At 50.2% G+C, this 25,377-nt stretch overlaps 1 protein-coding gene across 1 annotated transcript in view; it reads left to right on the forward strand.

The window, feature by feature from the left end:
• Positions 1-5,228: 5,228 nt before the first annotated feature.
• The window catches only part of LOC103189761, a gene marked incomplete at its 3' end in the record, with an annotated part of 38,056 nt that continues 17,907 nt past the window's right edge, over positions 5,229-25,377 (forward strand). The window contains exons 1-16 of the mRNA XM_007910265.2: positions 5,229-5,296; positions 5,449-5,636; positions 8,258-8,408; positions 16,262-16,323; positions 17,190-17,285; positions 17,849-17,929; positions 18,930-19,022; positions 20,916-21,091; positions 21,272-21,468; positions 21,615-21,715; positions 22,506-22,574; positions 22,899-23,012; positions 23,311-23,448; positions 23,718-23,882; positions 24,127-24,245; positions 25,124-25,292. Coding sequence (XP_007908456.2) covers positions 8,327-8,408; positions 16,262-16,323; positions 17,190-17,285; positions 17,849-17,929; positions 18,930-19,022; positions 20,916-21,091; positions 21,272-21,468; positions 21,615-21,715; positions 22,506-22,574; positions 22,899-23,012; positions 23,311-23,448; positions 23,718-23,882; positions 24,127-24,245; positions 25,124-25,292 — 1,662 coding nt within the window. The remainder of the gene's footprint in view (positions 5,297-5,448; positions 5,637-8,257; positions 8,409-16,261; positions 16,324-17,189; positions 17,286-17,848; positions 17,930-18,929; positions 19,023-20,915; positions 21,092-21,271; positions 21,469-21,614; positions 21,716-22,505; positions 22,575-22,898; positions 23,013-23,310; positions 23,449-23,717; positions 23,883-24,126; positions 24,246-25,123; positions 25,293-25,377) is intronic.

The following is a 25,377-nucleotide window of genomic DNA, read 5'->3' on the forward strand; positions in this document are numbered from 1 at the left end:
GCACCTTGGGATGTCCTCCTGACGTGAAAGGCACTATAAAAATGTAATTTTGTTGTTGTTATCTACATTCCTCCCTTTGATTCTGTTGATTTCTTTGATTTCACTCACAAAGTACACACAGTCCCACCACTTTACAGTACAGTATATCCCGTGATGTACTTTGAGACATCTCGATGACAAATGCAATGATTTTTATTTATCCAACCTCAACCGTCATTTGAAGTGAATTCCATCCTAGCAAGCCGCTGAGTGAAAAAGTTCACGAAGAGGTTCACTCAACCTATCTTCAATTTTCTTCAGCTAACGATCCTGTGATTGTATCACTTTGCCACCAATTTAACGTGTTTTGGCTCTCCAGAATCTTGAGACAAAAATGAACTGAGTGTGGCTAGGACTGGAACTGACATATTGCTGGATTAAGCACTCTCTTGCAATACACAACATTGCTGCAATATACCAAGCCACCACACTGAACTTAACAACATCTTTCTTTATATTTGTCTGACTAGAGTAGACCATTCCAGTGGCTTATGCTTTCTGATCCAGCTGGAACCAGGAGATGGATCAAAGCTGCCGCCAGAGGGAGCGGGATGCTTACACTTTGGATAGGCTCCTGGTCACAGATGCACTCTAGTGTCAGGAAGTGCTAGTGCAGTTTAACCCTGACTGAGGTAGACCTTTGGTAAGTGCTCAGTAAACTGTTGAGAGGCAACATCCTGGAACGGACAGTGAATGACGTTCCTGCCCTTCTATTGTGTTTCCAGAATTTGAGTGAAACAGAGTCATAGAATCATAGAATTATCCAGCACAGAAGGAGGCATTCGGCCCAATCGTGTCTGTGCCGGCTCTTTGAAAAGAGCTATCCAATTCACTCCCCCGCGCTCTCCCATAGCCCTGCAAAATTGTCCTCCCAAAATAATTATCTACTCTCTTAAAAGTTGTTATTGAATCGGCTTGCACCAGCGTTTAAGGCAACGCATTCTGGATCCAAACAACTCGCCATGTAAAAAAAATTCTCACCTCCCCTCTGTTTCTTTTAACAACTATTTTAAATCGGTGTCCTCGGGTTTACCAACCCACCCGCCAGTGGGAATAGTTTCTCCGCCAGAAATATTTGAAACGGAAATAAAGTAAGGAAAGGGCGGGGGCGTGAGAGTAAACAGTAGCTCTCTAAAGAGCTGGAACGGCCATGATATACTGAAAAGCCTCCTGTGCTGTCTTTGATTCTATTTCCTACCAAACTAGGGTTGCTGTTCAGTGAAGTGAGGGGACACTCGTGGACCTTGTAGCTCAGTGATTAGAGCATTCGCCTCGCAAGCGAAAGACTTGGATTCAATTCCCAGCAGGGCAAAATGTTGAGCAAGTTTCCTTACTCTGTTTACCGAGTAGTAAGTAAGAACCCAGTTGTTAGTTGATTGGCGGATCGCTTTTCCAGTAATAATTCCTTAAAAGATATATAATAAATTGGTCACTTCAATCCACGAGTGTTTGTGGGACGCTGCTGTGTGCAATTGGCTGCCGCATTTCACCCACAAAATATACGGTCAATTCACTTTACAGTATATTCTGGGAAGGGCTTTGAGACGTCTCGAAGACACGATAAGGTACTATATCAAATACAAAGATTATTATTGTATCACTTACTCATCCCACAGTCATTTCCTGATGTGAATGACTAGTGTCTAATAGGAGAAGTGTTGTGAGCGTGATCACTGAAGACTGGAGTAGGTTGTCTCCCAGTGTCTTCCCTGGATGAGGGATAGAGGAAAGGAGGAAAATGCTCTCATATTAAGTGTAGCTTTGGATGAGATGTTAAATCGAGGTCCTGTCTGCCTGATCAGGTGGACATTAAAGATCCCCTGGCGCTATTCATAAAGGGAAAGGAGTTTCTCCTTGTGTCTTGGTCACTAATTCACCAGATAAAATTGCTCATTCACTTCTGTTTGTTGGACATTATTGTATGCTGCTGTGTTTGCCTACAAAATATACTTACTACACTTTACAGAAATCCTGTGCAACCCTTTGGGATGCCCTCCTGACAAGAAAGGCACAATATCAGATACAAGGTTTATTATTTGATAGCTCTCTTCCTGTATTGCAAGGTTACAGGAGAGACACGGGAGCTCATGTTTAATCTATTCAGCACATATCACGCCTGGACACAAGTCCACAGAGGAAAGCTCCGCCAGTGTCTAATAATCGGAGACTACAGTAGCCACTTCCCGAGGCAGGCCATTGCCCAGACTGGGATCCATGTTGTTGTTCCAGTACAGACCTGAAGGAAGCAATGTATTCCTTACATTGGTCAGTGGGACTTTCCTTTAGATGAGGTGTTAAACTGAGGTTCCCTTTCGTGGGTGTCTTAGGTGGATATTAAAGTTCCCACCTTGCCTTTGGAAAAGAGTAGGCCGTTGATGGTCATTGTAATCATTCTCAATCCAAAGGCTGGCTGTGTCAGTAACTATTTGTTACTGAGCACACAACCTTTCGTTGCACTCCCAGTGTCCTTTTACTTTTAAAAGGGATATCCTACAGCCGTATTTGTGTACATAAAGGCAGTCACTACACTTGACAATTGTGGCTAAAGTATCCTGGGTGCCACCAGGTCATTGCTCACTTACCCCACTGGAATCCTGGCCTCTTGCGCCTAATCCTGTCACCTGGTGCCCTGCTAAGTCAGTCATGTGCTGGCGGCCAGAGCTACCATCCAGGTGAGCACCAGATTGTCCAGGAAATTGTCACCTTTCAACACAGAGTCTTTGAAACCTGGGAATTCACACCTATGCAGTCACTATACTTCATAGAAACTTTGTGAATCACTCAAGATGTTCTCGATGTTTGCGTACCAAATGCATTGATTATTTTGTTAATTCTGCTATATCATGGACAGAAGATGCCACACATTAAAGAAGTTGTACAGTATCAGATGGGATTATGGTGTAGTGAGGTGTGTGCTGTGTTGTGATGTGGGGGCTGTGTGGTGATAAGAGGGTTGTGTGCGGTGTTGTGATCAGCAGCTGTGTTTAGTTGCCTTCCTCCTAGCTGGAGAGAGGATTATAAATATTATTTCTGTTGGCTGGCAACCACTAGGTAGCATCTATTAATAGAGGCAGACAAAGTGACTCCAAGTAACCTACTACTGCAACAAAGCATTATAGATCAATCTGCTAAAGTGATTGGTGTTAACACATTTATCCATTATTGGTGATGGCACTCACACACACACAAACCCTGGACTACTGTTGTCTGTATGGTCCTGTCACAAACCTAATTTTTGATCCTAAATTCTAATTTTACAGATTGGCAACATCTCTCACACATAACAAGGGAACTCAGTTTGCACATGTTGCTCAGCACCTCCACAAAGCTTCAGTAATGAACAGAATATGCGTTTACTATTCTGGAGTGGGGGTGAAGATAAGCGGGGTCTCCTTCGAGCTGAGCTGGCTAGAGGGGACGTACTTGCCAACCCAAGGTTTGAATCGAGGCAACCTTCTGTGGCAGTCTGCGCAGCTTGTAACTCACTCCTGGATTGTGTTATTCTACATATAGTATATAATTCTACATTATTCTGGAGTCCTGTAGCTCAGTGGTTAGAGCACTCGCTTTGCAAGCGAGAGACCTGAGTTCAATTCCAGGCAGAGGGCAAAACCTCGGGCAAGTTTCCTTACTCCACACACCTAATAATAATCCCTCCAAAACAAAAAACAGTAATAAATTGGTCATTTTCAATCTACGACTGTTTGTGGGACATTGCTGTGCGCAATTGGCTGCCGCGTTCGCCCACAAATATACAGTCAATTCACTTTACAGTATATTCTGTGAAGCGCTTGGGGACATTCTCCCGACGTGAAAAGCGCTATACCAAATGCAAGGATTATTATTATTATATAACATCTTACGTTTAACAAGGGAGCTCAGTCTAAATCCCCGAATTAGAGTCCAGTCAGTAACTCACTCCTGGGAGTGTGTTAGTCAGTGTATAAATCTGTGAACCTCTGCTTTAGTATCCAGCCTGTAATTCACTCTGAGATATGTTCTGTCTATAACCCCCGCATCCCTAGATTGGATTCCAGCCTGTAACTCACTCCCAGTAGGGCGTTATTCCACATATAAATCTTCCCTCCACTAACTGCACCATCATCCAGAACTCTGCAGCTTGTGGCCTTTCCCGTACCAGGCTTGTGACCCCATCTCCCCCGGCTCCACTGGCTTGCCATCCCCCAGAGGATAGAACTCAAAATCCTCGTCCTCGCCTTCAAGGCCCTCCACGGCCTTGCTCCTTCCTACCTCTGTGACCTGTAACGCCATATCAACCTGGCCGCCAAGTCCACTCTGCGGCCTCTGGCCTGCCCCACGTCCCCGCCTGACCCGCCCCACTGTTGGCCTTCCTCCACCTCGCCCCCTCCCTTGCCACCGTCAAGACTCATCTCAAGATCCTCCTCTTCAACCGTTCGATCTCCCTGCTTCCCCCCCTGCCCTCCATCCTCCCTGACCCCGATCCCCAGCTCGGGCCCATAACTCTGTCTGTCTAGCGCCTTGGGACATCCTCCTGATGTGAAAGGTGCTTTACGCATGTGATTTGTTGTTGAACGCCTGGATTAAAAGAAGTTGCTTGTGTATGTTATTCTCTAATTCATTAAGTTGTATTGAGTATCTCTTCGCAATGGGAAGTGGAGGAGATACTGTGGGAGTTGAGGTATCCAGATGTGTGAGGAAGTTCTCTCGCTATCAGGGATACAGGAGAGCCAATGTATGATTCCTGTATGTCATGGTCACAGGGAGGTGAACATGGCTGCTGTGGCTTCAGATGCATGTTGGACATCACAAAATAAAGTATTCATCACAAACCCAGCAGTTCCCTTTGGAAGCACTGACAGATTTGTTACAGGGGCTGATAAAATGCACAGATTACATATAAAATTCTGCACTTCCTGTCAGAGTTTTGGAGGAAGGAATTGGATTCCAGAGATGTTTCCGACTCTGCGGGGAATTCCTTCAGTGTAAACAGGAGAAAGGGAGGGATTTTACTCCCTTTGGGGGAAAAGTGCCCATATCAAATGAAAGGATTATTTATTATTATTACTCATTCTGAAAGTAATAATAATCCATTCATTTGATAAAAGTGGGTTGCACGTTGGGAGTATGTCTCAAAGCCCTCGATTATATTGTTACATGTTGTTTCTGGCCAGCGTCACAGATTCAGGGTGACAGATTCTCACTGTGCCAGCTGAACGAAGGATTTCTCAAGGCTCAGTAGCACGGATGGCAGGCTGTAGACTGAGCTCACAACAAGGTGACTTTCAGTGTGCTGTCCCTGCTCCCTCTGATCGTGTTGTCTGTCGCTGAGGAACTTTGTAGTGAAGTCAGTCCTTGGGACGGTGAGATTCCTCTGCAGAGGAACAGCTTGACAGTGAATTCTCTGCTTACTTTTCTTCTCCCTCTCAGCTTCGACTGGTTGAGGGTTGGTGAGTCACTGCCGAGCAGAAAAGTGAAAGTACATCCGGAGTGAAAGAGAAATACCATAATTGCCTAATTAACTGCAAGGATCAGCAAGTAAGGGGAACAAAGTCTGGAAAAGAAGCAAGTGGGACAGGGTGAGCACAGCTCTGGAGGCTTTCCTGAAAAATCTGGAGGTAAGAGCTTTCTCATGCCAACTCTCCAGCTTCTTTCCCTCCCTCAGGAACCTCTACTGCATGGCTACTCTTCTCTTGAGGTGGACCTTAGTGGGTTACATCTTGCTGGTTTTTGATGTCTGTGCTTTCTTTCTCCTTCACTCCTCACTCACTGAAGAGGAGAGTAAATTTGAAAGTTTGAGGTCCATTATTACTGTTCCCTTCACGCTCCTGTGGGCACGGAATCCTGGCTCCTTACCTGATATGTTTTTCTGCCAGTAACTATAGCTCAAGGTAACTGATTTGTATGAAGGGTTTGGGATGTCTCAGTGTGCTGATCTAACACAGGTATTTTAGGAGAGTGAGAGGCGCAGCATGTTGAAGATAGGTGAGGTTTGTTGGCCAGAATACTAGGAGAAACTCCGCTTTGTGAATAGTGCTTTAACATCCACCTGAACAGGCACAGACCGACCTCCGTTAAAAGTCTTGGAGCTTTCCCTCCCCACCCCTCGACCCCACAGCCAGGGACGAGACTGGGAGACAACCTATACGGACCTCAGGGTCTTTTTCAGGCTCTCCTCCCTTATTACCATATGCCGGTCATTCACAATGCAGGAATGAATGGCTAGTAAATCCAGAAATGTTTGCACGCAGACTGTCAGAACACTGAACACTACTGCAAGTGACAATGGGGAGAGAGCAGGCAATGGGATTAGAGTAGAGTCAAGCTCAGTGGTAGCGCTTTCGTCTCCGAGTCATATGGTTGGTTCAAGCCTACATCGGGGCTTTAAATCACATAGTCTAAGCTGACGTTCCAATGCAGCGCTGGGGAGCTGTTGCATTGTCGGAGGCACCATACTTGGGATGAGTCGTTAAACCGAGGTCCCGTCTGCCTGTTTAGGTGGACGGTAAAGATCCCATGGTACTGTTCGAAAAGAGAAGGGAGTTTCTCTCTCCCGGTGCCCGGGCCGACAATCCCCCAAATAAAATTGGTCACTCACTCGATGGCTGTTTGTAGGACATTGCTGTGTGCAATTGGCTGCTGCGTTTCTCTCACAAAATACAGCCAATTCACTTTACGGTATATTCTCTGAAACGCTTTGAGACGCCTCGACGTGATAAAGCGGTATATCAAATGCAAGGATTATTTTTTTTAATTTATGTTACATGTGAACGGATGTTACTTTCAGTATATTTGAGTTTCCTAAAACAGCTACCTTTTGCAGGAGGCTAATACTTTGTTCACCAGGTATATTGTCGAGCTACTTCTGAATAGCCTTATTAACTTCTTATTTTCTTCTTATAAAAGTCTTATTATCTCCCTTACCCTCCCAACCCCAGCTCGGGTCTGAAATGCTGTACTCTGTCCAGCGCCTTGGAACGTCCTCCCGACGTGAAAGGCGCTATACAAATGTAATCTTGTTGTTGTTGTTAACAGTCCCAGTTGCACCTATGATTGTAGGATCTATATGTGTTTTACATTGCCGTATACATCCACATTCAATTTGTAGATGATATGCATCCTGATTTTCTCTAGTTCCTTATTTTTTACAGTGTAATCACTTTGGATAATAGCCACATCAATAACACTACATGTACAATCTATTTGATGATTATTATTATATTTCGAGAGCTCTAGTGGGTGAGTAAACAGCACAGGAGCGATGTGCTCAATGGTCCATACTGGCTATCAATGCTCTGCTTGTTTGAGTCAATAGGCTGTCAGATCATAGATGCCTGGGACAGGCTTGGCTGGTTTTACTTGCCTCGCTGTATAAAAGCTGTTTATACACATTTCTCTTTGACAGATGCTCATACATTGCCTGATCTTGCCAGCACAGCCCTTCTCTGATCTGTAATAACATGCAGAACATGTGGGAGCAGTTGTGTTGTCTGGTCCTGTGAGGTGCCCCTTATGTACAGGGTTATTGTGTTCCACTCTTCCTCTCTTCTCCAGTCAGCCAGCACACTCCGAGGCTGCCCTCGGTCGTAGCTCAGGAGGTGTAGGGTGACAACTGCACTACACTCACTCTGTCCCTTCTCAGCACAGCAGCTGTCAGTATAAGTACCGACAGTGACACAGCGCTGTCAGAAGGAGAGATTGAGCCTAATAGTGCCAGAGAGGAGAGACTGAGCTCTGAAATCCACACTCAATTCCAGTTTTCTATAGAGTGCTGTACTTTTAATGACTTGGACTTCAATCTCCTCACTCTCCCCAACATCCCCCCACCGAACTGTGTGCTGCTGAGGTTAGTTAAGAGCTGGAAGGAGTCTGTGTCTGAAAGGCGAAGCAGAACATTACCCACTGTACATGAATAAAGATTTGAACAAAGGAATTCTGTCAAAGCCCTTTTGTCATAAATCAGTCACAGCATAACACACTCCCCAATTACACCTTTGGGTTGGTCTCTCTCTTTCTCTCTGTCTCGCTGTACTTCTGGGTGTGAGCCAAGTAATTGCGTTGAAGGGGAGAGTGAGTTCCTCGGGTGTGCTGTACTGTGGGGTGGACCCGGTCTTGTTGGTGCTCGTTACTGAATCCTGTGATTGTTTGCTGCAGAGTTTCACTTTTGGTTATGAGGCTGTGGGTAAGAGGTGCAACAGACTCGCGTTCTGGTGTAAATGTGGTCTTTGTGCCGTGACAGGGATAAACTGTGCAGCTGGATGTGAGTTCCCGGCTCTGCTTTGCTGACTGACATTTCAGCCCCGGAATAATGGCATCTATGGAGAGTTCGGTCCCGGAGGGGGACGAGGGCACAGGGATGAACATAGACCATGTGAAGCTGATGCTGCAAGGTAGGAACCTCCCTATCAACCAACAGAGCAGTGTTTATATATACATGGGCAGCCCCAACCCAGCCCCCCGCACACACACACACACACATACATACGGATACATCACACACACACTCCCCGCTTGCTCTGCTGGATAAGTGCAGTGCCTGTGAACTATGTGTTGAGCTGCGTGTTGGTGTATCAGTGAGCAGTACTGGGTGCAATGTGAGAGGGAAGCATAATAATAATAATCTTTGCATTTGATATAGCGCTTTTCACGTCGGGAGGACGTCCCAAAGCGCTTCACAGAACACACTGTAAAGTGAATTGACTGTATATTTGTGGGCGAACGCGGCAGCCAATTGCGCACAGCAATGTCCCACAAACAGTCGTAGATTGAAAATGACTAATTTTTATTATAGTTTTTGGTTTTGGAGGGATTATTATTAGGCGTGTGCAAGAACAGGAGACAGTGCCCACACAGTCTAATCATAGAACTAGGGAGATTTACAGCCAGGGGAAGACCATTCAGCTAACGTGTCTGTGCTGCTCTTTTAAGAGCAATCGTTCCATCCTATTCACCTGCCCTTCACACAGCCCTGTAGTTTAACAAAACACAAAATACTGCAGATGCTGGAAATCTGAAACAAAACCGGAGCGAACTGGGAAAACTCAGCAGGTCAGGCAGCGTCTATGGAGAAAGAAAAGTGAGTCAATATTTCGGGTCCACGACCACGACTGTTCTGACGAAGGGTCGTGGACCCGAAATGTTGACTCACTTTCCTTTGTCCAGAGATGCTGCCTGACCTGCTGCGTTTTCCCAGCTCGCTCTGTTATTGTTACCCCTGTAGTTTACATCTCTTTAGTTATTTATGTAGTTCCCTTTTGAATGTTAGTATGGATTCTGCCTCAACCACTCCAGCAGGACATTTGTTGTTTTGTTGATTAACTTAATTGATGCCCTCTCGTCACTGACTCACTGACAAATGGGAATAATTTCTCCCTATTGACTCTTATCAAAACCCCTCATGATTTTAAAGATTTCTATCAAGTCACCCCTCAACCTTCTTTGTTCCAATGGACGAAGCCTCAGTTCCTCTAGTCTCTGCTCACAGTCCAAACTGCTCATTGCCGGTGTCATCCTAGTAAATCTCCTCTCATTCCCTCTCTGCTCTTGACATCATTTCTAAAGTGGGGTGACCATTCTATAATATAGTGACCAATGCAGGACAGTGCCAGGGGAGAGAATGCTGCTCGCAGCAGTGTGATGTAGTACTGAGCCTCCTCCTTGGTCAGGCCACTGTTTGTGAGTTGGTCAGGCAGCACATCATTACTTACCATAGTTTGTTTATTAGACTATACCCAAATCCAGGAAGAAATATCATTTGCATCTGTGCACTTAAAGGGGCAGTACAGAAAGGCGAGGTGCCAGCCTACCCTCACCGGGGTCAGGGCTCAAACATGGCCCTCACTACCTACAGTCAGTGACCTGTGGGGTGGTCTCAGCCCAGCTCCCAGTGAATATGCTCTCCCAGCAAGGACCTGGTCTGAACTTCTCGCCAGATTACAGTCATAGAGTCACACAAGGGGGCATTTGGCCCATGACTCCCCTCTGGAGCTCTCTACTCTAACCCCATTCCCTGCTCTCTCCCCATTGTGTCTGTGCTGGTGCTCGCTCCCCCTCTTCCCTCCTCCCCCTGCTCCCCTCCTCCCCCTGCTCCCTCTCCCCTGCTCCCCTCCCCCACTTCTCCCCCTCCCCCACTCTTCCCCCTGCTCCCTCCTCCCGCCTATTCCTGACCCCCTGCTCCCTCTCCCCTATCCCAACCCTGCTCCCTCTCCCTCTTCCCCCTCCCTCCCCCTGCTCCCCTCCCTCCCCCTGCTCCCCTCCTCCCCCTGCTCCCCTCCCTCCCCTCCTCCCCCTGCTCTCCCTCCTCCCAATTTCTCCACTCCCCTGTTTCCTCTACAACAACATAAAAATGACATTTATAGAGTGCCTTTCACGTCGGAAGGACGTCCCAAGAGGACGCCCCTCTACACTCTTCCCCCTGCTCCCTCTCCCCTCCCGCTGTTCCCTCTCCCCTCCTCCTCTCTCCCTTCCCTATTGAAGTGTCTGGCATCAAATTGGCACACAGGGATGTAGTTGCCTGTACACTGTTACCATCCTGCACAATCGCTGGTACCTGGTTTATTGCACATCCTCTAACCAGCCTCATTCTCAGCAGAGTGCCCCCCTGCCGCCACTGTCTGCCTTTCCTGCAGCCTCGCTCAGGCAGTTTGTAATGGAAACCGATTGCTCTGTGCAGGTGTCTCCATCTCCATCATCTGTGTGGGCCTGTGAAGGTCACTGTAGGGACTGCATACCTGACATTGTTCACAGTGCAACGTAAAGGCCATGCATGGCAGGAATTGTAATCCCACTGCGGAGATACTCTAGCACACAGCACACGGACAACACGCGGCCGTCAAGTGACAGTGTCCCCAACCCCCACCAGAGGACATATCTGTTACTTTATACAGTACTTGGTTTAGACTCTGAACAGCTGAATGAAATACTGTATAAAGTACTGCATTAACTCTGATTACTGGAACTCCATCACTCAGAGATACAGTTCGAGATCCTTGTCCTTGCCTTCAAAGCCCTCCATGGCCTTGCTCCTCCCTATCGCTCTGACCTCCTAACCCCCTACCAACCTGTTTGTTCCCTCCGCTCAGCGGGCTCCGGCCTGCTTCATGTACCCACCTTGCTAGCGGGCGAGCCTTCAGTCTCTCTGTCCCCACCCTCTGGAACTCCATCCCACAGTCCCTCCGCCTCGCCCTCTCCCTTACCTCCCTCAAGACTCTCCTCTTCAACCATGCCTTTGGTCAGCCCCCTATCCTCCCCGATCTCCACCCTTCCTGATCCCAACCACTAGCTCAGGTGTGGATCCCTGACTGTCCAGCAACTTGGGACATCCCCCTGATGTGAAAGGCGCTATACAAATGTAATTTGTTGTTGTAATTACTGTCCAAAATAAGCAACTGCAGTAATCTTAATCAGTATATCTTACATACAGAATACAGCTCCCTCTACGCTGTCCGTCTGCACTCTCAGCATGGGTTACGGACACGGTACAGCTTCCTTTATACTGCCCAACCAGACTCCTAGGTCAAAGAAAGCACGGGTTAGATACAGAGAAAAGCACCCTCCACGCTGTCTGTCCACACTCCCAAGTCAGCAACATCACTGGTTAGAGTCAGAATAAGGCTCCGTTTACATTGCCCATCCACAGTCCCTTTACACCTGCCATCCATATTCTGAAATCATTGACAGCATGAGTTAGAGAGGGAGTAAAGTTCTACATTATCTGTCCACGTTCACAGGTCAGAAATAGTATGGATTAGAGAAAGAATAATGCTCCCCCCACACTGGGGAGCGTAGGTGACAGTTCGGGGGTTTTATGTGGTGCTGCAATGTGTGACTGAGCTAGTGCTGGAAACAAGGCTCCTTTGTCCTGTGACCCATTTCTGGATGCCTGTGTTTGTTGGCTGGTGGATGTGCTGTGAGCGACACTGCATAGAGTACAGGCGCTCCAGACTAGATTCTATTCCACCAACGGCCAACCTAATTACTCTTCACTTCTGTTCAACACAGAGGAGGTGGCGGGATATAAAATCACTGGGGGGGGAGGGAAGGGGGTTATAATATGCCCTTTGTGTCCCCTCTCTGTGAAGAGCTTGGAGATATTATCTTGTGTGAACAACGCTGTATAAGTTGTGGTTTCGCTGTGCACATAAAACATCAGTTATGTCTGCCTCCTGCACTTCTCTGTCCCTTTGTCTCTCTCTCTCTCTCTCTCTTGGGGTACGGTCACAGCCGAGCACTGATACTGTGCATATCTTGGTTGGTCTGTGGGGATGATGGGTGAGGAGCAAGAGATTAATAATGTGGGCGCAGCAACCTCGGTTTCTATCCAAGTCAGGGCTCAGCCCAGAGGGTCATTAACAATGGGAAACATTACCAATGAGAGTGGTTAACGCAGGATTTATTAAGAAACAGTTCAATGCTATAGTCTTAGGGTGAGAATTTGGGAAGGATGAGATCAGTAACTCAGCACAGAATGTGTTGTACTGTATCTCCATCATTGATACTAATGCCGACACTACCCGGTGAAGCACTGAACCACTCTGTGAGTTACTGATCTCAGCCTCACTCTGTGTGTTACTAATCTCAGCCTCGTTCTGTGTGTGTTACTAATCTCAGCCTCGTTCTGTGTGTTACTAATCTCAGCCTCACTGTGTGTGTTACTAATCTCAGCCTCGTTCTGTGTGTTACTAATCTCAGCCTCGTTCTGTGTGTTACTAATCTCAGCCTCGTTCTGTGTGTTACTAATCTCAGCCTCACTCTGTGTGTTACTAATCTCAGCCTCGCTCTGTGTGTTACTAATCTCAGCCTCACTCTGTGTGTTACTAATCTCAGCCTCGCTCTGTGTGTTACTAATCTCAGCCTCGTTCTGTGTGTTACTAATCTCAGCCTCGCTCTGTGTGTTACTAATCTCAGCCTCACTCTGTGTGTTACTAATCTCAGCCTCGCTCTGTGTGTTACTAATCTCAGCCTCGTTCTGTGTGTTACTAATCTCAGCCTCACTCTGTGTGTTACTAATCTCAGCCTCACTCTGTGTGTTACTAATCTCAGCCTCGCTCTGTGTGTTACTAATCTCAGCCTCGTTCTGTGTGTTACTAATCTCAGCCTCACTCTGTGTGTTACTAATCTCAGCCTCACTCTGTGTGTTACTAATCTCAGCCTCACTCTGTGTGTTACTAATCTCAGCCTCACTCTGTGTGTTACTAATCTCAGCCTCACTCTGTGTGTTACTAATCTCAGCCTCGCTCTGTGTGTTACTAATCTCAGCCTCGCTCTGTGCTGAGTGGCTGACCTCAGTATGCAGTAGCCTTCGCTGGACAGATTGTGTGTTGTGTGGGGTAGTATCAGGGTGAGGTGCCCCTGGGGTCTATCCCCTGCCAGCGCTCACAGTCACCGCTCACACATTCAGAATGGTCTCTCGGGCAGGGAACAGATGGAATCGACCCCAGTATAGGGGAGGAGAAGGAGGAGATTTGCCGAGAGGTGTTGTGTGTTGTGACATGAAAAGATGAAGGGTATTTTGGGACAGAGTGCGAAACATCTGACAATGGCACAGGAGCTGACCTGCTTGGACTCAACTCCAGCTAACAGTGTCAATCACAGGGAGCTCTGCCTTTCAAAGTCATCCCCTTCAGAGTTTGAAGTGGCACAAAACCATGGAACCTGAGTGAGCAAGCCAGGGAGTCAGCGAGCGAGGGAATGAGGGAGGGAATGAGCAAGTGAGCGAGGGAGGGAGAGAGCGAGCGAGGGCGGGAGGGAGAGAGCAAGGGAGGGAGAGAGCAAGGGAGGGAGAGAGCGAGTGAGGGAGCGAGTGAGGGAGCGAGGGAGGGAGGGAGGGTGGAAGGGAGGAAAGGTGGGATCGAGCGAGGGAGGGTGGGAGCGAGGGAGGGAGGGTGGGAGCGAGGGAGGGAGCGAGCGAAGGAGGGAGCAAGCGAGGGAGGGAGAGAGCAAGGGAGGGAGAGAGCAAGGGAGGGAGAGAGCGAGCGAGGGAGGGAGGGTGGGAGGGAGCGAGGGTGGGAGTGAGCGAGCAAGCGAGGGAGGGAGAATGAGTGAGGGAGAGAGAGAGTGAGCGAGGGAGTGAGCGAGTGAGGGAGGGAGCGACAGAGCGAGGGAGGGAGGGTGGGAGGGAGGAAGGGTGGGAGCGAGGGAGCGAGCGAGGGAGGGAGGGTGGGAGCGAGGGAGGGAGCGAGCGAGGGAGGGAAAGAGCAAGCGAGGGCGGGAGGGAGCGAGGGTGGGAGCGAGCGAGCGAGGGAGGGAGTTAGTGAGGGAATGAGTGAGAGAGAGCGAGTGAGCGAGCGAACTTGGGGCAGGGGGAGCATGAGCCTCGGCCCCAGCTCTGTCCTTCCTGCTCCTGTCTCAGGCTGGGTTTTGTTAATTAAGTTGAATTAAATCTGCGAGTATTTCGGTGGGGTAGCGCGAGGATGGTCGAGATACTGAGTCTTCACATTCTTAAATATGTTCACCTGGTGACCAGCTTCGTGCAGTTTCACCGGGGTAGGTTTCAATCAGTGCGGTGAAAGGCAAAAAGGCATTTTTGCTGCATGCATATTGTGCGAGGGTGCTGGGGGTGTGAGCGAGGGTGCTGGGGGTGTGAGCGAGGGTGCTGGGGGTGTGAGCGAGGGTGCTGGGGGTGTGAGCGAGGGTGCTGGGGGTGTGAGCGAGGGTGCTGGGGGTGTGAGCGAGGGTGCTGGGGGTGTGAGCCAGGGTGCTGGGGGTGTGAGCCAGGGTGCTGGGGGGTTGGGTGAGGGTGCTGAGGGGTGGGGTGTGCACGAGAGTGCTGGGTGTGAGCGAGGGTGCTGGGGTGGTGCTTGAGGGTGCTTGGGGATGGGGTGTACATGAGGGTGCTGAGGATGTGAGCGAGGGTGCTGGAGCGTGGGGTGTGTGCGAGGTTCCTGGCGGTGTGAGCAAGGGTGCTGAAGGGCTGCTTGAGGGTTCTGAGGGGTGGGTGTGCACGAGGGTGCTGAGGGTGTGAGCGAGGGGGGTGAGGGGTGTGCGAGGATGCTGGGGCGTGCGCGTGTGTGCTGGGGGGTACACGAGGGTGCTGGGGGGTGCACGAGGGTGCTGGGGGGTGCACCAAGCTGCTGGGGGGTGCGCCAATGTGCTGGGGGGAGCGCGAGAGTGCTGGGGGGTGTGCGAGGGTGCTGTGGGGTGCACGAGGGTGCTGGGGGGTGCGAGAGGGTGCTGGGGGTGTATGCGTGCGAGGGTGCTGGGGGGGGTGTGTGCGAGGGTGCTGGAGGGGTATGCGCGAGGATGCTGGGGGGTGGGGGGTGCGCGAGGTTGCTGGGGGTTGGGGCGTGCGCGAGGGTGCTGGGGGGTGCGAGGGTGCTGGGGGGTGTTCGCGAGGCTGCTGGGGGGGTGTGCGCGAGGGTGCTGGGGGGGGTGTGTGAGGGTGCTAGAGGGGTGCGTGAGGATGCTGGGGGTGTGCGCATGAGGGTGCTGGGAAGTGCGCGAGGATGCTGGGTAGTGGGGTGTGCGCGAGGGTGCTGGGGGGCGGGATGTACGTGAGGGTAATGGGGGTTGGGGGGTGCACGAGGGTGCTGGGGGGTGGGGGGTGCACGAGGGTTTCTTGGGGTTGGGGGGTGCGCAGGGTGCTGGGGGGGTGGGGTGTGCGTGAGGGTGCTGGGGAGTGGGGGGTGCGCGAGGGTGCTGGGGAGTGGGGGGTGCGCGAGGGTGCTGGGGGTGGGATGTGCGTGAGGGTAATGGGGGATGGGGTGTGCGAGGGTGCTGGGGGGTGGGGGGGGTGAGGGTGCTGGGGGTTGGGGGGTGGGGGGGGTGAGGGTGCTGGGGGTGGGGGGTGAGGGTGCTGGGGGTGGGGGGGGTGAGGGTGCTGGGGGTGGGGAGGGTGCTGGGGGTGGGGGGTGCTGGGGGTGGGGGGTGAGGGTGCTGGGGGTGAGGGTGCTGGGGGTGGGGGGGGTGAGGGTGCTGGGGGTGGGGAGGGTGCTGGGGGTGAGGGTGCTGGGGGTGGAGGGGTGAGGGTGCTGGGGAGTGAGGTGCTGGGGGTGGGGGGTGAGGGTGCTGGGGGTGGGGGGGGTGAGGGTGCTGGGGGTGGGGGGGGTGAGGGTGCTGGGGGTGTGAGGGTGCTGGGGGTGGGGGGGTGAGGGTGCTGGGGGTGGGGGGGGTGAGGGTGCTGGGGGTGGGGGGTGTGAGGGTGCAGGGGGTGGGGGGGTGAGGGTGCTGGGGGTGAGGGTGCTGGGGGTGGGGGGGGTGAGGGTGCTGGGGGGTGTGTGCTCACACTGAGTGTCTTGTGTTACAGCTGAACATGATCAGGTTCAGAACCGAACCTTTACAAACTGGATGAACACGCAGCTCGCTAAGGTACCGAGAGGGACCGCGTGTCCTTGAGAGAGTATCGTTTACACTCCACACAGCCCATCACACACCGCCCCTCACACACAGCCCCTCACACACAGCCCTCGCCCAAACACAGCCACACGTGCACATGGACGGACACTCGCGCGAACGCACGGCCCCTCCACACACGCGTGTAGCCCCTCCGTGCACACGCACAACCACTCCACAACAACTACCAAATTATATTTATAGAGTGCCTTTCACGTCAGGAGGACGTCCCAAAGCGCTGAGCTTGGGACCACACGCCCAGCCCCTCCGCACACGCAGCCCCTCCGCACACGCAGCCCCTCCACACGCACAGCCCCCTCCACACGCACAGCTCCCTCCACATGCACAGTTCCTCCTGACACGCAGCCCCCTCCACACACGCATCCCCTCCTCTCGCGCAGACCCTCCGCACATGCAGCTCATCAGCATGCGCAGCCCTTGCCACACACACAGTCCCCTCCGCAAGCGCAGCCCCTCCGCACGCGCAGACCCTCCGCACGCGCAGCCCCTCCGCACGCGCAGACCCTCCGCACGCGCAGCCCCACCGCACGCGCAGCTCCTCCACATGCGCAGCCTTTCACGCACAGCTCCTCCACACACACAGCTCCTCCACACACACAGCCCCTCCACACCCGCTTGACAGTTGTGGTCTGGCACCACAGCTGGTAGTGAGGAGGGTGAAGGTGATCAATAGCGCATCAAAGAGGTATATTTTGAGGTGTAGCTTGTAAACGAGGGAGGGAGCAAGTCTGGGGGAGTTGGGAAAAGAATAGCAGCCTCTACGTGGGCCGATGATGTGCACTTTGACGGATATGCTCATGTCTCTCTCTTTATGTTGACAGCACCAGACTCCGTCCACTGTAAATGATCTCTTCACTGACCTGCAGAACGGACACCGACTCCTGGACCTGCTGGAGGTGCTCTCCGGTCAGCAGCTGGTGAGGAAGGACCCCATTGTTCAGTCCTGTATTATATCTACTCAACTTTCCTCAGGCGAAAAGCACTGACTCCCAGCTCCCCCCCCCCCCCCCCACGCCCGGGTGCCTTTCCATCTGCCACACATTGCAAGCTCACTCTGTTTTTTTAGGATCTGGGTTCCAAATGAAGATGAATTCAAGGATTTTACATAGTTTGTGAACAATCTTAAATTTAAAGGGTCACGTTTCAAGACAACCCAGAAAGAGGGTGAAATTTCATGTGTATGTGGGCTTGAGCTGGAGGGAATAGAGAGGACTCTGTGGATGAAATGGTTGTGAGAGTTGGTGCTGGGATGGGAGGGGTGAGGGCAGGCAGGATGGGCGTGGCCCAGGTGCGAGGGGGCAAGGTTTGGGCTGGAGGGTGGGGTTGGGTGGGGAGGGGTTGGACTGGCAGAGCTGGAGGGCAGGCGGATGGGCTGGCGTGGGGCTGAGCAGCTGGGCATTGTGATGGCCACTCATGCTGTGCGTGCCTGTGTCTGGGCCTGCCCTGGGAGTAACATTCATTTTCCTTGGTCTTCCTCCAGCCCCGGGAAAGAGGGCTGAGAAATCCCATTCAATGGAGGAGCAACATCGAGACAGCTTTGAAATTTTTAAGGAAAAAATCGGTGAGTAGAGGAAGTGACCGACCGAGTTGCTGGTTTGTGAGATGGTGTATCCTGTCACTGCTATAGCTCTGTCTGCCTCAACTGCTGAGGCTCTGTCTCTACATTGATTCAAAAAGGAACTTGTTAAGTACCTAAGCCGGAAAAGCCAAAGCAATTTGGGGGAGAGCTAGAGAGTTGGAATAATAAACTTTTTTTTTGCTCAGCTGGGTGACTGACACACACGGAAACCCATCACCGTGCTTGTGGAGTCCTGTAGCTCAGTGGTTAGAGCGCTCGCTTTGCAAGCGAGAGACCTGAGTTCAATTCCAGGCAGAGGGCGAAACCTTGGGCAAGTTTCCTTTCTCCACACAGAGCCTAATAATAATCCCTCCAAAACAAAACAATAATAAATTGGTCATTTTCAATCCACGACTGTTTGTGGGACATTGCTGTGCGCAATTGGCTGCCGCGTTCGCCCACAAATATACAGTCAATTCACTTTACAGTATATTCTGTGAAGCGCTTTGGGACGTCCTCCCGACGTGAAAAGCGCTATATCAAATGTAAGGATTATTATTATTATTATTAAGAGTATCCAAACCAAGCTGAGATTTCCATGCATCCCATCTACGCATGGAAATCCCAGAGATAGATTGTTGAAATGGAATGTGCTCTCTCTCCCTGGAGGGATGCATCCTGCTTACTTAATTCCGGAAAATGTTAGGCGCAGGTTAGCAAGAGCCAAGGCTTGGAGACCCCATAGTGTGTGTTGGTGTAAATGCTGAAATCTAACAAGCTAAAACCACACAGTTTGCCATTGATATCGCTGTATGACAAGTTTTCTTGCTGTTTGTCCAGCTGGGACCACTCTTCCCATTAGGGCTTTGGCTTGCAGTATTAACAGAAGCTGAGTGGGATGACTCCCTGCCCCAGTTACTGGTCTGGGAATAATAAACCAATAGTGTAAAAAACAGGTGTTGCTGACCAGGCCTGTTCTCTACATGTTGTTACTATCTTTCAGATCAAACTGGTGAACATCAATGTTCCTGATATTGTTGAAGGGAGGCCTACCATCATCCTGGGACTGATCTGGTCCATCATATTACATTTCCATGTGAGTACTTTCCCCTGAGTCTCAATGCCGGCTCCTGGGTACACTACCCGCCGGGCTTCACTCCTGTCTGGTGCTGATTGTCTCGTTCGTGTCTCTTACTCTCCCTCAGTCTGTACAGTCTGCAAAACTTTAAACCTGTGCAGTCCTGTTGCTCAGTTGTTAGAGCACTCGCCTTGCAAACGGGAGGACCTGGGTTTGATTCCCGGGAAGGGCGAAACATTAGGTGAGTTTACTTACTCCACACCCCTCTGTTTTCCTAGCAGTAAGTAGGAACCTGGTTGTTAGTTGATTGGTCGCTTTTCCAGGGATAATAATCCTTTTTAAAAAAAATTGGTCACACAATACACGACTGTTTGTGGGACGCTGCTGTGCACAATTGGCTGCAGGGTTTCTCTCACAAAATACACAGTCACTCCACTTTACAGTATATCATGTGAAGCACTTTGAGATGTCTCGAAGACCGATGAGGCACTATATCAAATGCAAGGATTATTATTATTGTCTGACAAACATGATAGAGTTTTTCGATGAATTAACGGATGAAGGTAGTGCAGTTGATGTTGTATGTATGGATTTTCGAAAGGCATTTGATAAAGTGCCGCATAATAGAGTTCATAGAATCATAGAATTATACAGCACAGAAGGAAGCCATTCGGCCCATTGTGTCCGTGCCGGCTCTTTGAAAGAGCTTCCCAAAATAATCCCACTCCCCTATCAGCAAAAAAGAAGTATTAAAAGGACAGTGGTAGCATGGATACAAAATTGACTGGGAGACAGAAAGCAGTGAGTAGTGGTGAATGTTTTTCTGACTGGAGGATATACAAGTATACAGTGGTGTTCCCAGGGGTTAGGACCACTGCTCTTTTTTCTATATAAATGAGCTACAGTATAGAGAGTACAATTTCCAACTTGCAGCTAGGAAAAGTAGTAAACGGCGAGGATAGTAACAGACTGCAGGAAGACTTAGACAGACTGTTGAAATGGGCAGACATATGGCAGATGAAATTTAATGCAGAGAAATGAGAATGCATTTTGGGAGGAAGAATGAGGAGAAGCAATATACGCTTATGGTACAGTCTTAAAGGGGGTGAAGGAACAGAGGGACCTGGGGATTTGTATAAGGAAATCTTTGAAGGTGGCCGGACAGGTAGATAAAGCTGTTAAAAAAGCATACGGGATACTGGGCTTTATAAATAGGGGCATAGAATACAACAGTCAGGAAGTTATGAAGAGCCTTTATATATAACACTGGTTAGGGCCTCAGTTACAGACTGTGCTCAGTTCTGGGCCCCACACTTTAGGAAGGATGTCAAGGCATTGGAGAGGGTGCAAAGGAGATTGACCAGAATGGTACCAGGAATGAGGGGCTTCAGTTATCAGGAGAGGCTCGAGAAGCTCGGATTATTCTTCTTGGAGCAGAGAAGGTTAAGGGGAGATTTAATAGAGATATTCAAAATTATGAGGGGATTTGATAGAGTGAACAAGGAGAAACTATTTCCACTGACGGGTGGGTCAGTGACCAGTGGACTCAGATTTAAGATAGTTTTCGAATGAACCGGAGGGGAGATGAGGAGAATTTATTTCACATAGCGAGTGTTGTTCAGATCTGGAATGCATTGCCTGAAAGGGTGGTTGAAACCGATTCAATAACAACTTTCAAGAGAAAAGTGGATTGATATTTGGGGAGGACAAATTTGCAAGGCTATGGGGAGAGAGCGGGGGAGTGGGATTGAATTGGATAGCTCTTTCAAAGAGCGGCACAGACACGATGAGCTGAATGGCCTCCTTCTGTGCTGTATAATTCTATGATTCTATGATTTTTAAACTGTTTGCCCTGCTGTGGGGTGAGCCGTTGTGTCGGGGTAAGTAACGCTGTCCTATTTCTCCCTACAGCTAGAGGAGCTGGCTGGCAGCCTGGAGTTCTCCCGCCCACCCTCAGTGGAGTCGCTGTGCAGCTTAGATTCCGAATCCTCATGGAGCCCACCTCGGAGACACAGTCCGTCCCTGCATACCAAGTGGAAGGTGTCCGCACGCAAAGCACTCTTACTCTGGGCTCAGGACAAGGCCAAGTGAGACGCTGACTTTATTTGATATTGAAAGACCTTCCGGCTGTGCTTTCCCCAATGAATTCCTTTCCTCCTCCTGTCTGGCTGTGAGGGGAGCGCGGGTCAGGAGCGGGGTGGGAGTTGGGGCAACAGCACATAATTAAGTTGAGTGCTAATGTAAATCAATTTGTTTGTTGCTCACAGGAAGGTGGGGATTGAGATTCACAACTTTAATACCAGCTGGAGGAGTGGCCTTGCCTTCCTGGCCATTATCCGAGCCCTGCAGCCTGGCCTAGTGGATATGGAGAAGCTAAGGAACCGGACAAACAGGGAGAACCTGGAGGAGGCATTCCGCATTGCAGAGCAGCATTTCAATATCGCCCGGCTCCTGGAGGCACAAGGTACTAAACACCAGCAGTCAGTTCCAGACTGGGATCTAATCCAGGGATTCGAGGGTTTATATATAGATTAACAGCCCTGGGAGTGAGTTCCAGGCTGGGATGTAATGAGAAGTGAATTGTTCTGTTGATGGTGTTTTTTTCCCTAGATGTGGATGTGGTAAATCCCGATGAGAAGTCGATTATAACCTACGTCTCACAGTTTCTTCAGTTCTCCAAGCAGCCAGCCACGGGGGAGTGGGAGTCTGAGGTACAGAGTGCTGCAGTCAGAAGCTCTCGCCCAGCCCAGCCTGGGGTCTCTCTGCGTTGGTCTATTGTATTATTTCCATTGTCTCCCTGCAACCTGGCCCGTTCTTTTACTCGAAAGGTTTGTTAGTGAAATTCTTCACAAACATGAACGGACATTGCCATAAACAGTTTCACTTTCCTGCCAGCCGGCCCCAAAGTAAATAATAGACAAGTAACCTTTCAGCCCCTCTGCAAGCTCCTCAGGATATTCTGTCAATTTCCTTCCTAAGTATGGTACAGCTCGAAGACACCTTGCATCCCAGTTTCATCCTTTTTCTGCCATCCCGTCTCTATCCTTAGAGTAAGGTTATTCCCCCCGCTTGGTAACTTAGAAATAAGGGGGTGCAAGCTGAGGATTGTCACAGCGAAGGGGGAGGTTAGAGCATGCAATAGTTTGCTATGAGTGGCTGTTGAAGCAAAGATCCTAATAATATTTAAAAGAGAATAAACACTTGAGGAGAAGGAGCCCAGATTCAGGTGAGAGAGTGGTGAGAGAGAGAGAGAAGGCATTAGAGGGCCAATGGACATCATCTCTGTGATGGGGCACAGGTTAAAGGGAAGGCTGATGGTGGAGTCTTAGGCCCTCCCAGCAAGCTACATGGTCTTACATTCTTTCTGTCTGTCTCTCTCTGTCCCTCTCTTACATCCACTATGTCTCTCTCTCTCTCCCTCCCCTCATGTGTCCAGCGACTGATGTAAGCATCCCATTTTTTAGTCTCTCTCTTTGATCTGTGTCCTGTCTATTGTAACAGGAGCTGGCTCCTTTGGCCCAACCCTCTGCTCTCTTCAGAAACAAACTCCGCCCTTTCCACAGAGACCAGGTAATCTACGATCTCTCACTCTTCAACACTTTGTGGCTCTTCTTGGGATGAAATGTTTCTGCCTTTCTCTTTTTATTTCTGTTTTCACTCATTCGCTCCAGGACGCTACCCTGCGTGGTGTGAAGGCTGCTACATACATGTAAGTTTTTTGTTGTTGTTGTACTTCTCTCCTCCACTGTCTCCAGCAGAGAGGGCAGGTCTGGCAACTGGTCCCCGGCCTTCATAGGTGCCCCTCGACTGGGGGAGGGTGTGTGTGAAATGTCTGGGGGGGGGGTGAGTGTGTGGGGGACCATCCATTGTGTAACTTTGTCTCTCGCCTTCCAGGAGGATCTGACCCGAAAGGCTGAGGAGATCACAGAATGGCTGAGCCAGAATGAGAAGGAGTTGTCTGAAGCCTTAGTTCAGGCAGTGGGTGTACGGTACGAGGAGAAATACCAGGTGAGGACTCTCCCACTATGGCTCTGTGATGGACATCTGGTATTCACCTGCTGCCCCCGTCTGTGTGGCCAAAGCTTGATAATTGTGTAGGCATTCTGTGGCGGGGTATTGGTGGGTCGATGGGTGGCACAGTGATGGGCACAAGGTATTGGTGGTTGGGTGGGTGGCTGGCACAGTGTTGGGCACAAGATAGATTCTCTTACAATGGAAATAGTGTGGAGGGTGACCTTGTGTGAATCCTGCTGTTTGTTACTGTTTACCCCTCTTGTCCTTTGCTGATTGTATTCCCTCACTGTAGATGTTCCAGAGATACGATGCTGCCATAAATGACAGGAAGAAATCCATCATGGCTGTCCTCTCTGCTCTGAAGAAGGCATCGTCACCTCCTGGGGACCGAGTGCGGCTGAAACAGACCTGGACCAAGCTGCGAGCCACGGTAACCAGAGAAGCCATTGCTTTGGGCTGCCTGTCTGTGGGATCAGGAGTGATGGGGAGACAATCACCTAGAACACATCTTTCTGCGACTAGAGTATGGTGGAGCACTGTGGAAGACAGAGGTTGATGGACTGGAGGTTGCAGCAGTTGTGCTGACCGTGAAGCCCTGATCTGATGGCTTGTGAAGCCCTGGTGTGTGGGTCTGTATGGTGTGCGGAGTCTTGGAGAGGAGCTCGGGTTCACTATAAATTGTCTGTTGTGTCTGTGTAGATGAAGGAGTGGGAGGTGGCCCTGGACTATAGCCTTCCCCCGCCACTGGACAGTGTGGGAGCCTGGGTTTGTACAGTAGAGAGCCACCTGACAGAAGACAGCACAGAAGAACTGGACTATGAAGAGGCAGCGAGCCGGGCACACACAAACCTCCAGATGTTTAAGGTTTGTATAATGTTGTCAGATAATGTGTCCCAGGTTTGTCAATGGGTATAGGGCTGGGGGGTGAGGCAGTCAGTGGGGGGTGAGGCAGTCAATGTGGGGGTGAGGCAATCAGTGGGGGAGGGGTGAGGGCAGTCAGTGGGGGGGTTAGGGCAGTCAGTGGGGTGGGTGAGGGCAGTCAGTGGATATATCAGGACGTCTCTGCAGACTTGTTGTTGCTCCTCACTGGGGTAATTTGTGTTCCTAGGCCCTGATGGAAGAAAACAAAGTGCATCTGGGAATCCTGCAGGACTTTGCGGCCCAGGCGGGAGCCGGAGGTGTGGCTCAGACCGTCCCACAGCAGAAGATGGAGGAGCTGCTAAGGAGGTTGTTCTGCCAATGCCTTTCTTTCTGTGGCTTCTTTTGTTACTCCACGTTTTGCCCACAAAACATACAGTCAACTCACTTTACAGTGTATCCTAAAGACATGATAAGGAGCTATTTTAAATGTCAGGATGATTATTATTACTGTTAATCAGAATTTCTCTCCATTGCAACACTCCTTGTCTTTCTCTAAATGATGGTCTGTCTCCTGTTGCCTCCGAGCTCCCAATCACAGGTTGAAACAGAATTCATGTCAGATTTTGAAAAGGAAATAGTCAAATATTTGAAAATAAAGTAAGAATATGAAACGGGGGGGAGTGGGGAGGGGATTGAATGGAGGGCTGACAGAGAGCAGGCCCGAGGGTCTTTGCTGTAAGATTCTGCTTGATACCTGGGGATGTGGCTGACATCACGCAGTCTAGGCTGACGCTCTGGGGGTGTGTTGCTTTGTCAGAGACGCCGTCTTTCGGATGAGACGTTAAACCAAGCTCCCTGTGGTGGACACTGAAGATCCCAGGCCGCGACGAAAAGAGAAGGGAGTTTCTCGCCCGTTGACCTGGCCAACAATCCCCCAAATAAAAATGGTCACTCGCTCCAATGGCTGTTTGTGGGACATTGCTTTGCGCAATTATGCTGATGCGTTTGCCTACAAATACACAGTAAATCCTGTAATGCGCTTTGTGACATCCTTCTGATGTGATAAGGCGCTAAACCAAATGTAAGGATTATTATTATAATGATGATTATCACAGCACAATGCAGTGCATCTCCATCCTGCCCCCCCCCCTCTCTGTGTGTCTGTCTGTGTCTGTCTATCGCTCGCTTTCTCTCTGCTGCCTTGTGCTGTAATGAGCTGTGTGTAATATTACAATTTATAACAGGTTTATGGGTGTGCGAGTAACTGCCAAGCACCATGGGGTCAGGCTGGAGTTCCGTGCCAGCCGGTACTCTGTCCTGGCCCTGCTTTCCTCGTCCACGGTGAGGCTGGACTCCTGGCGTGGGCCGTATACAGACCAGGACAAGGTGGAGCACCTGTTGCTGGACTGGAAAGTGAGTCACCCCCAGCTCAGGGTTGTCGCCACACAGGCTTCAGCGTGATTCAGTCAGTTGTGATCTGGCCTCCGGGTCAGAGTGT

The sequence above is a fragment of the Callorhinchus milii genome, unplaced genomic scaffold, assembly GCF_018977255.1.
Source record: "Callorhinchus milii isolate IMCB2004 unplaced genomic scaffold, IMCB_Cmil_1.0 Scaffold9, whole genome shotgun sequence".
In the NCBI taxonomy this organism is placed as follows: Eukaryota; Metazoa; Chordata; class Chondrichthyes; order Chimaeriformes; family Callorhinchidae; genus Callorhinchus; species Callorhinchus milii.